Source organism: Bidens hawaiensis, unplaced genomic scaffold, assembly GCF_021521415.1.
Source record: "Bidens hawaiensis isolate Kalapana, Puna unplaced genomic scaffold, B.hawaiensis_p1.1 tig00001961_1, whole genome shotgun sequence".
NCBI lineage: Eukaryota > Viridiplantae > Streptophyta > Magnoliopsida > Asterales > Asteraceae > Bidens > Bidens hawaiensis.
In genome coordinates, this window is record NW_027491109.1 from 626,205 (window position 1) to 640,004 (window position 13,800).

Genomic DNA, 13,800 nt, shown 5'->3' on the forward strand with positions numbered 1-13,800 from the left:
TTTTTATATGTAATTTTCATTTTTAAATACACACACATTTTGGCCAGAAATTGGTTGGAATCTCGTTGGAAACTGCTAAATTTGGTCAGTGTCTAGTCGGAAACTGTTGATTTTGGCCGGAACCTCACCAGAAAAGATCGACTAAGTCTGATTAATCGTGATTTTGGCCGGATTTGACCATTGACCGATTAATTGGCCAACTAGCCCAAAATGAATTAGTGGGGGTGGGGATTAGCGATTAATCAGGGATTAATCGACGCATATTCGGGATTTTTGCAGCACTTCACACTAATACTACTTGCTGGATTAGATAAATAGAGACCTGCACAGAACAATATAAAACTTTGACACAAGGGGTCTGGTCAGAATGTTGGGAGAAAACTGCAGAATACTAATCTTTAGTCAACAGATTCTAAAGTGTTGCTGGAGGGTATTTTTATGCATTACAAACACACAACTTAATTACGAATTGATGAAAAAACTACATACCATATTTACTAATCGACTAATCGTGTTTAGTAAAGTGATTTTAAGAGGTTTTATGCATTTTAAGTACACTTTACGCTACTGATCTAAACTTATTCAACGCATTTCTCTGTTCACTATTTCTTTTTGAATTTTTGATTTGCTATCCAACGTGTAGCTGTGTTTAGCCTTCACCTGATCAAGATTGCGATTTTTGACTGGTTAAAGACTTTTTCGATCTTTGATCATCATGTGTTTTATTATGCTTGATTAGGTACATTAACATCACTTTTTAACTTCTGCCTTTGATCAACAAATAATGGAGTCCTTCATGAAGGAGTTTGAACATCTTAAAATCCAACTTGAAGACATAAAATCAGCCACCAACAACTTTGATGAAGCCAAAGTCATCGGACGTGGTGGTTTTGGTAAGGTGTATAAAGGAGAGCTGTCTCACTTTAAGGGGCGTACCATGGTTGCTATCAAATGTCTGGATCGTAAACATGGGCAAGGAGAGACCGAGTTCTGGAAGGAGATCACGATGCTTAGCCGTCACACACATGAAAATCTTATCACCCTCTTGGGATTCTGCGTCGAGGGTGGTCAAATGATCCTTGTATATGAGCATGCATCTAACGGAAGCCTTGATAATCATTTGAGCTCAATAAATTTCACATGGACACAACGTCTCAAGACATGCCTTGGTGCTGCAAGAGGACTAAGTTTCCTACATGATGCGAAGGGCACTACAGAAAGAATTATCCACTGTGATATAAAGAGTGCCAACATCCTACTCGACGAAAACTGGAACGCTAAAGTTTCTGACATGGGACTATCAAAGATAGCACCTGCTAATCAGAATTACACGGGTATTATCACCCAAGTTGCTGGCACATATGGGTATTGTGATCCTTCATATATGGAGACTTCCTACCTAACGAAAGAGTCTGACGTGTACTCTTTTGGCGTGTTATTGCTAGAAGTGTTATTCGGCAGATTATGCTTTGGAAATAGCAAGAGTCAATTTCTGGTGCCTGTGTGGGAAAAAAAACACGAACAGAATAAATTACAAGAGATTATCCTTGATTATCTGAAACAACAGATAGATCAGATGTCTTTGAATATATATTCGGACATTGCATTTAAATGTCTGAATAAATCTCGTAAAGAACGACCAATGATGTCACGTGTTGTGGAAGAACTTGAGGCTGCACTTGAAAATCAGGAGCTTTGTGAAGGAGTAAAATTGACAAATTTGAAGTATAGATCAGAAAGCGAACTCCTTCAAGGGATCCTCGTTAACGGGGGCAAAACGGTAAAGGACACACTCTCACATTTATCCATATTCCCAAAATAGTAAAATGATATCATTGTGAACTTGTTTGATGGACAGTGGTTTTCACGCAATATGAATGGAGATCATTGTGAAATGATATCTATAGAAGCATGTTTAACTTCAACTGCAAGTAAATCTCCCCGTTATATATGCACGCCTAGATACACTACAAGGTGACGTGCTCCTCCTACTCGCTTTTTTTCTCTAGTTGTATGCACCATTCGATAAGTATATAACTTATACATATGTTATACAGATTTGCAGTGGGCTGCTATGAACCATCTAATAAAAATTTCAAAATACATGTCACAACGCAATTCTTGTCACCACAAATCACGTACACTGTAAACCTTGTGTTCAAAAGGAAGAATAGTAATGAACAATATATAGGCCTCTCATACAAGTTGGAAGGGGAGGAAGATAAGTCTTATTTGTTCGTATCAGACAAGAGAGAAGATGGATGGTTGACGGTTGAATTGTATCAGTTTACTAGTCAACAAAAAGCCGTTGATCTTGAAATTATGTTTTACACCCAGTGGTGTTCAAATATACTAGTAGAAAGCATCGAGTTTCGCCCCCTGGAGAAAGTAAGCTCACAAACAACAATTTATTTACTTACATTATTTTCTATGATTTATGTATTGTTTACATTGTGTTTTATAGGTAGAACATGAAGTGTTAACCAATGATGAGGTTGACATGCAACCTATACCAGACACAGAGACATATTGGGAACAAAAGTTGCCGATTGATTATGAAGAAATAATTAAGTTGTCAAAAGACGGTGTGCAATGGAAAACAAAGAAGGAACTGTACCACATTCTTTCCGAGGGGTTTTTAATCAATTCTGGTGAAGAGGTATATTTTATCATAACTATATCATATTTACGTTCAGCGTTGTAAAAGATATACGTTCAGCATTAACACAGTTCTATCTATTTAAAGGGAAACAATCCATGATTTTTAAACAAGTACTTTGTATATGTTATTATTTTCAGTGGTTTTCTCTAGCCAAAGATGGGAAGAGATGTCTAATGCTGCCTGCAAAAGCGGTTTTGAAAGAAAACGAATGGTATTGGGACTCCAACCCCGAAACAAGGTTCTTTTGTTATTTCCTAGACTAATTTGTGTGTTTGTGTGTGTGTATATATATTGGGAGGGTTCATGAGAAAACTATTGAGTTATGGGAAGAACGAGAAAATTACTAGCTACCAAACAATCAAAAAAAATTTATCGTTTCTTTGAATAAAAAATTGTATCTCAAGAAGTTACATATATGTATCACATAGGAGATACATCATAATATGTAGCTTATGAGTTACATATATGTAATTCGCTAACTACATATAGTTTTGTTGTTTTAGTTTTTGGCAAATACTAATAAGATATAAAAAGAATTAAAAAAATTCTTGTTTAAAAGTTGTTTTCTCGTATATTTTAAGTTTTCCCATGATAGCTACCGTAAAAGGTCCAACGGAACCTTTTTCCTCTTTTTAGTGAGCATGTCCTCATATTAACTGATCGCATATATGAGATGGATTCTAACACATGGAACACTTGCATTTAAATGTCTTGGGTATGTATATGCTACCTGTCAAATTCTAACATTTTATTAAATGCAATATGTGCTTTCACAGATTTGGACAAGTGGCTTATTGTATCTCTAAAACATTTGGTATTTTCTGCAAATTTAGCTCCAAAATGCTGTCACCTGAAACACCATATGCAGCTTTCCTTGTGTACGAATTACCAGAGAACTACCATGCTATTAACCCTCCTTTGCAAGTGGTTGATAAAAATTCTGATTCTGAAGCGTATAACATCTTTTTACGTACTCCTAAAACCCCGGTTATCAGAGAGAATTTGAATATCGAAAGAACCTACAACCCGTCGATTAGACCCGTGATAAAAGGCCTTCCAAAACAGAGGAGAGATGGTTGGATGGAAGTACATTTATATGAATTTCAAATGCATAGTAACATTAAAACGATTGACATGCATCTTCAATTCTCCAGTTATGACATGTCGCTTGAGGATATTACTGTGCAAGGCCTTGAATTTAGACCCATATAGGTTCTCTTCTCGGAAGAATTAATCACATATTGGTTTCTGTCTACGTCATGTTGTAGGAATAAAAAGTTTTTGTTCTTAGGTTTGAGCCGGATTGTTAAAATAATTCTATTTGTACTATCAGGGATACCATAAATGATAAATCTTTAACTGTATTCATCAATCAGAAACATTCGTCCATTGTCGACTTCTAATGAACCACTTTAACGATAACGAGCATAAACTAACAGAAAAGTATATGTTATACAAAATATTTATCGTACGCAGAACAAAACATTCAGATTCGTTACAGGACGCAAAAAGAAAAGGTTACCATGTCTTTTAGAGCATATATGATCTATTAATCATATCAAAATCCCACATAAAATGCCAGAATGTCCACCATCTACTGGAAACTGCGGTTCAGGCTTTTATCATCATCCACATCACGCTGCTGTTTGCAGAGCTAAACCATGAAAAACCTGCAATTTTATCAAACATTAAACACGAGATCAGAGAGAAAATTATTGTGCCAACTAGAATAAGCTAAAGTTGCGTTCAATCTCTAACAAGTCAAAACAGGGCAAATATATTAGCTTACTTTCATCACACGTAAGAGTTCCAGCTGAGTTCATCTTCTCCTGGTGTCCCTGTCTCTGTCTCTACGTCTATCTCTATCATGGTCTCTTTCAGTTTGTGGATCATAATTTCTACCCTTCTCCCGGTCTCTACTTGATGATTTCCTCGGTGGGCTTTCACTGTCATTACGACTTCTGTGACGCTTTCTAGAAGATTCACGTGAATCCTCTCTTTTCTCCCTTCTATCTGCAGATGATGCCCCTCCTGTGTCATTATATATAAATATATTATTATCAATATATTCAAAAAGTCAGGAAAAAGGACATCCAAACCACAAAACACCAAATGTTAAAAACATACTCTTGTTTGATGCATCCTCACTGGCATCCGTTAACCCGTATTTATACTGCAAATGTTTCTGATGCGCCGTCACTTTCTTTTCAATTTCTTCTTTCTTTATTCCCCGCTCTTCCAGGGATTCACGATACTCAATCAAAGCCGCCTCAATCTGCCTCAACTTTTGCCTGCGCAAGTGGAACAATCAATTAGCCAAACACCCATGATCCTAGTAGTAGCTAGAATAACTAATACTTTCAATTAAAATGAAGTATAACTGTATAAGCATACCTCTTTTCTTCACTTAGTCCACTATCAGAACTCGTGAGAACGCGTGTGGGCTCCACTGCCTCCGTGTTACTAAACCCACCATCGGCATTCTCACTTCCAGAAGAAGAATAACCCAATGCAAGATTTTTACTGTTTTTTTGTTCATCATCACTTTCATCTTCTTCTCTGGCCCACTTAGAGGCAGGCAGTACAGAATCGGGTTTCGTTTTACTAGGAAAAGGTTTTAACTCAGGTTGTGGGATTGGAATCTTTGAGGCTAAGGTTGGAATCTTTATGTCATCTTCCACTTGTTGATTCCTTCCTGAAAATCCCACAGGCCCGGTATCAACAGTACTTTCTCTTGGATAATTCTGTGAATATTTTAAATTGTCAGCGACTTCATAACCCCTTTGCTTTTCTGATTCTTCCAGATAAAGCAACCGAGCAACCATCATTTCTCTGCCACCAACTAAAGATAGCCCGTTATGGCGGCACCGCCTTTCCAGCTCAGCAAGAGGAAGACTCATCAGTTCTTTCATGGCTGCACTTTTTCCTATAGCCAATGCTGCATCTGGATTGATCTTTCCATCGTCTCTAGTGTCATCATAATGAGTCCTGTCCTCAGTTTCCGATGAAATGGAATGAAACGTGACAACACCAGCGTTGCTGGATCTAAGAAACGTTGATCGTAACCCGTTTACATATGCATCCGAAAACAGGAACCAATCAGCCCATACTTGAAGAACTTTTAGCACTCGTTCCTGGTAGATAAGAATAGTTAGACTTGAAAACAGGTTAAAACCGGTTCAGGCTGAAAACAGGTTGAAATTTACCTTTAGGGCCTCTGCAGTGATTCTTCCTGTGACGGATCTATACAGATCATTAAAGCTTTCAAGTATATCAGGAAGATTGGCTTCAAACTTGGTACGGTAAGCAGATGCGTTCTTTACAGGAGCACTACTATTGTGAAGAATGTCTGAAACAAGCATGAGTCTTGCAACCTTAGTGGGTATTGGTGTTTCCTTAAGAGTCAAAGACTCGGTCAACACTTCAACTATCTGTAACAAATAGAGTTGCTTCAGCAACAGATGGACACTACAATATATCACAAGTTTGTAAGTTCTAATGTCATCATACCTCTCCAGCAGCATCAGCATTATCTAATGCAAAACCCATTGCTTCCTTTATTTGATTTCTTTCTAAAGTCAACGCACGAAGCATGTCTTCAAATTCGTCTCTTTGTGCATCAGTTAGTGTACGTTCAGCCTCCACACGCTGCCCCATAGAAGAATCAATTAAAAAGTGTTATATATAATTCCAGGACATATAGCCGAATTAAGTGTAACTGAAAGGAATATGTTAACAATATAGTACCCTGCTTCTTCCAGCAGCAAATGTCGCTCCAGTCTCCTCATCTTCTGGGCTTTTGCCTGCTGGCAAAGCAGGTGGGACCCATCTGCACAACCAAATGGTATATCATAAATTATGATTTTTAAGCGAAAATCAAATAAAGATGAAGTCGCGAAACATGTAGATACAACATATGAATAATTAGAAGCATCAAGATATGTTCTGCGCAGTTATTACCTCCCACTACCAGTTATCATGATGAAAGGTTCAGTTCGCCACCTATGCAAAGTATCACCCTGCATTTGAGAGACCAAAGATTATTCTTTTATTCAATATAATATCTCATATTCCAGAAACTAATAGAAATGAATACTATCACGTTCGGCAAGTGTCATTACACGTTTCTATGCTTCCCTAGTATATGTTGTGTTTTTTGTTATATACATAATTACATGCATTAAGCATTAATTTCATAAGTATATTCTTCATAAAGGGTAAAAAAGGTTGCAAGGTGACTTGACTGAGTTCTAAATCAAGAAACTGAGTTCTAAATCAAGGTGAATTCTAAATCAAATAATACTTGTTTTTTGGTGTAGAAAGTAAGTTTGATGTGCTACTGTTTAGTCATTAAAAGTAAAGAGTACTTCAATCACATGTGCAAGGATGCATCGACTTAAGTGTGTACCTGAGCAAAGGAATACAGCCTCCAAACATAGTAAGTGTGTTCCTTAGAACCAAGTTCAAACAAGAAACTGAAAAGAGGGTTTCCACGAACCCTTTCCATTATAGCTTGTTCAAAAGCACAACCTCCATCAAGAACATAAAGAGCCATTGTATCAATTACTTTACGAAGACGAACATCTTCAAGCAGAACAACGTTTATATCAGGCACATTGGGAGTTAGAACCTGGTCATCAAGGTTAACATAATATTACATTTGCAATAATTTTATTTTCTGCAAAGATAAAGTAGCATACAAGGTTAACCTACCAGCTCAGAGTTCTGAGTTGGGATAGAAGTTACTGGAGGTCCAGATGGACCTGATAAGATCACAGTGGCACCCTGCATTCCACAAACCATAATCTCATAAGACCCATGCAAAGTCATTACCATTACTATTTTAAATAATTATCTCCAATAATCTTCATATTGCATACTTGTGGTAACAAAACAGTTTCAGTCTTTCAGAAATATAAAATGTAGCACACCTCTTTACTCCTGATGGCCATTTGTCCTGGAGGAGGAGCGGGGAGTGACTGAGAAGGAAGAGAAACAGATTTACCCCACCCAATATTCAATTCATGATCATAAACGACCACTCCTGCAACATTAAATAACTTTTGAATACCATTGAAGCTAATAAACGTTTGTGATTTAAATGCTGCATAAATGATTCAACTACGCTTCAAAAACTACTGGATTTTCAGTCTACAAATCCTACAAATCATGTCAGTTCTCCCTTCAACAAGTGTTTTCAGTTTCATCTTATGTGGAAGTTAAAATGCTAATAATTCTTAAAAGAACCTAACCTTGCATTTCATCTTTTGCAGCTTGTCCATCTGCACGGTTCATAAAAGCCACAAAACCACAGTTTTTTTGGCGCTTGCGCTCCTCTTCTGTTCTTGGCCACATTATCTTCACACTAGCAATGGGTCCAAATCTTCCAAATGTTCGCAAAAGAAAGTTTTCATCTACCTAGAACAAGTTGGCGAAAGAAACAAAAAGGTCAACTTGCATTACCTAACCAAATTAAGAACCGTGTTAGCATCACAATTCACAATCTAACCTGAGGTGCAAGATTCCCAACATAAAGGTTGGTGGTCTGAGGATCTCCATCATCCAAGGACCCAAGCTTCCCACTTGGATCAAATTCATCAGGCAACTCGTCAAACCGACTAGATAACTGAAACAAAGTTTAGACACAAATATATTAAGTGTAAAAGCAATTATAAACTGAATATGAGAAAAAGAATAATTTATTAAGTAATATATCGTACAGTTGAAGTAGCAGTGTGACGCCCATCTGACCATTGTTCTCGCTCTTGGTTTCGCCTTTCTCTCATTTCTTGTTCACGTTTTAGTTCCTCCATAAAAAAATCTATATTCCTAGCCTTCCCTTTTCCTTTGTGTTTTGGCCTCTCTTCTTCTTTCTGTTAGTAGTAGAAGATCGTTAGAACCAACTATAGAAAGTCAAAATCACAAATACAAGAATCAACAAGGTAACTAACAGCAGAAGAATGCTTCATCTGTTCACTAACCTTTTTCTCTTCTTTACCCTTGGTTGCCATAGAAGGAGGTATGAAAGAAGGAACATATCTGCAGAGGAAATATAACGATGTGTAATGTTCACTACATGAGGCACGGTCTAGACCACATGTATATGTCTGCTTCTCTATGCTTCAAACATGCACACAATGATACCCCTACCTAGATTCTAGATTATAGAATGGTGGTTACAAAAAAAAAGTGAATCCATCGTGATAATGATCCTCATCACATAAGATGGTTATTACAGTATTAGTGTACTTTATGTGTTGTTACCACATCCATACTTAATACGATCTTCCTCAGATCCACATCACATTTGTGTAAACTATATTGCTTGATTGAATAAAACGACCAAAGAAAACTAAAAGAGCGACCGACTGAACTTCAGAATGCTTCATATGAAGACCAGAATCAAGACATGTCAACCCAAACACCCACTCACAAGGAAAATGATACTTTAGGCTAGTCTGGCCAACCAAGAAGCTCGACTTTAGTTACTTCTCTTAACTATAAAAACATGCAGCCTTCACATTCTTGTACCGGTTACTAAAATCTTGATTTAAGATTGTTAAAAGAATGTGGTGAAGGAAAGAAGACTACATAGTAAAGTCTAGTACAACCATAGTCACATAAATCGTGGTACGCTCCGGTACAGCTACGCGTTTTGGATACCCGGTTCGCTAGGCTAGACGAATTCGGTACGGAGGGGGGTAGGTTCATTTCGGTACGAACCGGTACGGTGTACCATGTAGTTCGGTTCGATGCACCCAAATAAAAAACTAGCTACTTATAATTTATATATATTATAAATTTAATTTAATACTTTTTATGTATAAATATAAGTTTGGTTTACTCTTTATTAACTTCAATTCAAACCCCCATCCGAATTCAAACGCGGATTTCTATTTTGTGGTCAAAATCCAAGAATCCGGATTGAATTCTCGTGTCATAAGAAAAAAAAAGAAGAATCTGGGAAGAAGAAATTTTTTTATTGAACGTGCTGATTCATTTTTATTTTGACTACTTTCTTTTCTCATATTTTATCATATTCTATTCATTTTGATTTTCTTTTTTATTAAGGATCAAACGTAAACTAGTGAGAATAGAGGGGGTGAATTGTTAGAATACACAAATTAATTTTACATTTTTAATAGTTTTTATGTAAAAAATTATAAACTTTAGGGACTAAATGTTAAGGATGAAAAAATAGGGAGTTCATGTTAAATTATATAAACTTTTAAACCCTAAAATAACATATAGCCGCTCCCTTCTTCTCCATCTTCCTCATCATCTATTCCTTCTTCCTCTTTCCGGCGAGACAATGAACCATCGGCACTGAATTCGTTCAATTGGAACACCGAATTCATTAGATTAGAACACCAACTTTGTTCAATTGGGACACCAAATTCGTTAGATTGGATCGACGGACTGGCGAATTGGGTACACGAATTGAACAACGATCGGAACGATAAAGAATTCCGATCCGGTACATTTCGTACCAAAACGAAATTCGCGGCATACTGAGCGATTTATGTGACTATGAGTACAACCCTAGAGTGGCTAGGTGTTAGTAAATCAGTAAGCACAAATGACACTTGTCTATCAACCCTATAGAAAAATTTAACTGCAAAGTCATCTGAAAGATCGACCTTATGTCATTATTATTATTGTTATTGTTATTATTATTATTATTATTATTATTATTATTATTATCATTATATGAGCACAAATGAGCCAACCCTAGAAAAGCAGAGATAAGAGTAATGTTTATACAAGCCCAAATTCAAGGTCTATGAGAACACAGCTTTTGCTCAAAGTATTCAAGCTTGGGGAGTAACAAGCCAAACCCTAGCCTTCCAGGGCCAACCAAAATTTTTATGCGCAAAACCTAAACCCTACCAAGCTCAATCCCAGTTATGAAATATACCCATAGTTGCAAACAGATAGTTAAAAGCCATAATCCAAACTTTACATTTTATACAAAAAGTTAATTCTTCGGTCAGGACTCAAGAGTGTGTACAAACACTTCAGACCATGAGGATCCTATATGAGGGAAGTAAAACTAATTGCACAGATTAAGAGTTGGATATAAAAATGTGAACTTGGTAGCATGATTCACATTCAATATATTATTGCATAGCGGGCCTTAAATTAAATCAATTTATGAGCAACATATAACAAGCCTCCTAGCTTCTAAAACTATCATCCTAAACAAATAAGCAAAAGTCTGATGACACCATCACCTTATAGGTTCTACATTCAGAAAACCTTATAATAAGAGCATTGGAACATAGTTAATCAAAAGCATTTGTTACCTACTCCCCTTCTTTGAACCAGATACATCTTTGGAATTTCCACCTGCGATTTGTGCATGAATAAAAGGCCCATTTGCTTATTAATGTGTCCATAAAAAATAAATCATTCATTTATCCATATATATGCACAAAACAATATCACACTCAAAAACTTAATATTAAATAATCAAACTAGAAAATGCATGTGAAGATCTGTTAACAGAAACTGACCTGTATCAGACTTCACTTTGTCGTCTGGGTTAACCGTTCCACCTCGAACAAAAGATTTTAACCCGGACGCACTATCTCCTTGAAAAGACTCCAGAAATTCAGCATATAGACGAGCTGTTTCATCCTCAGCCCTCTGCATATATAACCATTCAATCAATCTGTTAGAATTCTTACAAAAGATGTAAGCCTATTTCCAGTAACAGATTCTCACAAGAATCTTACCTTTTTCTTCGCCTCTTCTTCTTCGCGGTGCTTTTGAAAAGGCGTCTTCTTCCTTGTAATTGAAAAAGAACTCATCTTTCCGTCAAATAGCTTTCATGCGTTTCCCAAAAACTCAAATACGAGAACACACGTTAAGTCGTTAACCTGAAACAAGCAAATAAGTTGTAGACAAATTCATTGACTCCTTTCATACGACACGAGTTTCATTAACTTCAACCACTTAAAACACTTTTACAATGACAATTACATTCTCCATAAATGCAGAAAGCAACAGTTAAACAGAACCCGTAGAGTTTTACGACACGAGTTTCATAATGTCTTTACATAATCAAACATTTCAAATAACAAATTAGACCTAAACGCGCTCTAACATCACAAAATGAGCTCCATCTGTAATAAAACCAAACCAACATATTGCATCTGTAACCTAGTTTTATATATAAACAGAAGCAAACCCTAGCACATGAAGCATTTATTTCAAACCAAAGCTTCTACATTCTTCGAATACTACTACCTAACAGTTTCAATCTAAACCGATTAACCGCAAAATAAACAGCAGCACACACAATTAGAAAAAAACCCTAATTTTTAACAGGTGATGTTTCATGTTTCAATTAACGCAATTTTAACCTAAATATCCGGATTCAATAAACGATTTAAGTTATAGTTATTAGATATAGAATTAAAAGTTACCGTGATGTTCGATCGGCGGCGAAAACTGATTCAGGAGGCAATAATCCGGTCTCCGGAGGTGGAGGCGACAACTTTTTATTATTGGGTCTTTGTGCGTGATAAATGGTTCCGTGAATAATAAGAAACAACTGTGTGTGTGCATTAGCTTAGCGAGTTCGGTTGGTATCGATTAAGTTTGTAACAGAGAGCGTATGATATTTATGATATAAAAAACATATTTAAAACGATGTGTAGACGGTTGGTGATACTTGTGAATTTCAATTGCGAGTCAACGTGAACTATTGGTATCCGGTTATAAGACCATCTAACATTGAAACTAAACCAAATAACAAATTAGTCAACACTCATATTGCCACATGGTCCAATGGGTAATCTGAGCTCCAACTACATCTCCGATTACTATAAGATTAACAAGGTAGGAAATAAAAAATATTATTTTATTAACTCTCAATGGTAAAAACACAGCTCAATAGTCAACACTAAAGATTTTTTTGTATACTTTATTTATAAACTACCAAACATGCTCGTGCGTTATGGCAGAGTTTTTACATCGATCAAAAATCATAAAAAAAAAACAAATACCGTTATCGGTCCAATAACATCGACACTAGTACTAATGTTTTAAAAGATGCCGACAAGTGGGCGATAAAAACTATATAGTTACCGGTCCCGATAATACATACACCGATACTTATGTTGCTTTATTGGTATCGGTATCGGTTTAGCCTATCACGGTAACCGACGCGTTTTGTGTTGTTTTCTCTAGTGTTATTGATGTGCTTGAATATATAGAAAATTCAGGAGAACTTGATGCTCATAAAAGTCTAGCAAATGGACTTCAATTATACATGAGAACGTATACTTTTGTGTTTTATCTACATTTGATGAAACACATTTCAGGTGTTACTAACACATTGTGTGAAGCACTTCAAAGAAAAGATCAAGATATATTGAATGCGGTTAAGCTAGTCAAAGCTACTAAAGAAGAATTACAAACCTATCGACTTGAAGGTTTTGACTCACTTTTGATAGGTGTCACATCCTTTTTGTGAGAAATATGATATTGAAATGGTTGTTGACCTGAAAAATCAAAGAAAAAAGACTGGCATTACTAATCGTCACCATTATGTGGTCAACAATTTTAACATGGTTCTCGATATGCAATATCAAAAGCTTGGTAACTGTTTTAACGAGGTAACCACTACCTTGCTTATTTATATGAGTTTTTTGAGCCCGTGTCTTAATTTTGGAGCCTTTGATAAACTAAATTTGCTAAAGTTGGCCGAGATGTATCCATGTGATTTTAATTTTGATCAACAACACAAGCTTATCTATGAACTAGGCAATTACATTGCTAATGTGAAAGAAGATACACGGTTTGACAACTTGAATGGGGCAAGTGAAGTTGCCAAAAAGATGGCGGAAACAAGAAAATACATCGATTTCCCGTTGGTCTATCGTTTAATAAAGTTATCGTTAGTGTTACCCGTTGCAACGGTGAGTGTTGAAAGAAGTTTTTCTTCAATGAAGCATTTGAAGATGGAATTGCGTAATAGGATGGGTGATGGATTCTTGAACGATACTTGCATTTGTTACATTGAAAGAGGGTTCATTCAACAAGTTTCGATCGAAGATGTAATGCAACGTTTTCAAAAGATGAAAACTTGTAGAGAACAACTATAAGTAAGTTTTTTTTTAATTTTAAAA

At 36.2% G+C, this 13,800-nt stretch overlaps 2 protein-coding genes across 4 annotated transcripts; one reads left to right on the plus strand and one right to left on the minus strand.

Moving 5' to 3' along the window:
• The first annotated feature begins 438 nt into the window (after positions 1-438).
• Positions 439-3,957, plus strand: LOC143602771 (receptor-like protein kinase ANXUR1). 2 transcript variants are annotated; one of them, XM_077079779.1, is made up of 5 exons: positions 439-1,780; positions 1,859-2,388; positions 2,465-2,659; positions 2,800-2,900; positions 3,439-3,957. In XM_077079779.1, exons 2-5 carry the CDS (start codon positions 2,047-2,049, stop codon positions 3,872-3,874), a joined length of 1,074 nt encoding a protein of 357 aa, XP_076935894.1. In that variant the 5' UTR covers positions 439-1,780; positions 1,859-2,046; the 3' UTR covers positions 3,875-3,957. The 2 variants fall into 2 exon arrangements, with proteins under 2 accessions (XP_076935894.1, XP_076935891.1); XM_077079776.1 differs by lacking the exons at positions 2,465-2,659; positions 2,800-2,900; positions 3,439-3,957 and having other exon boundaries at positions 1,859-2,035.
• Positions 3,958-4,106: 149 nt separating this feature from the next.
• On the minus strand, positions 4,107-12,245 carry LOC143603604 (protein RRC1-like). 2 transcript variants are annotated; one of them, XM_077080361.1, is made up of 19 exons: positions 12,094-12,245; positions 11,401-11,544; positions 11,179-11,311; positions 10,969-11,011; positions 8,614-8,701; positions 8,383-8,535; positions 8,172-8,288; positions 7,915-8,080; positions 7,594-7,706; positions 7,376-7,447; positions 7,071-7,292; positions 6,623-6,681; positions 6,410-6,491; positions 6,173-6,310; positions 5,869-6,093; positions 5,057-5,796; positions 4,790-4,953; positions 4,461-4,693; positions 4,107-4,316 (listed from the first exon to the last, which is right to left on the minus strand). In XM_077080361.1, the coding sequence occupies exons 2-18, from the start codon at positions 11,473-11,475 to the stop codon at positions 4,482-4,484; spliced, it is 2,802 nt and encodes a 933-aa protein (XP_076936476.1). In that variant the 5' UTR covers positions 11,476-11,544; positions 12,094-12,245; the 3' UTR covers positions 4,107-4,316; positions 4,461-4,481. The 2 variants fall into 2 exon arrangements, with proteins under 2 accessions (XP_076936476.1, XP_076936480.1); XM_077080365.1 differs by having other exon boundaries at positions 4,108-4,316; positions 8,644-8,701.
• Between the last annotated feature and the right edge of the window lie 1,555 nt (positions 12,246-13,800).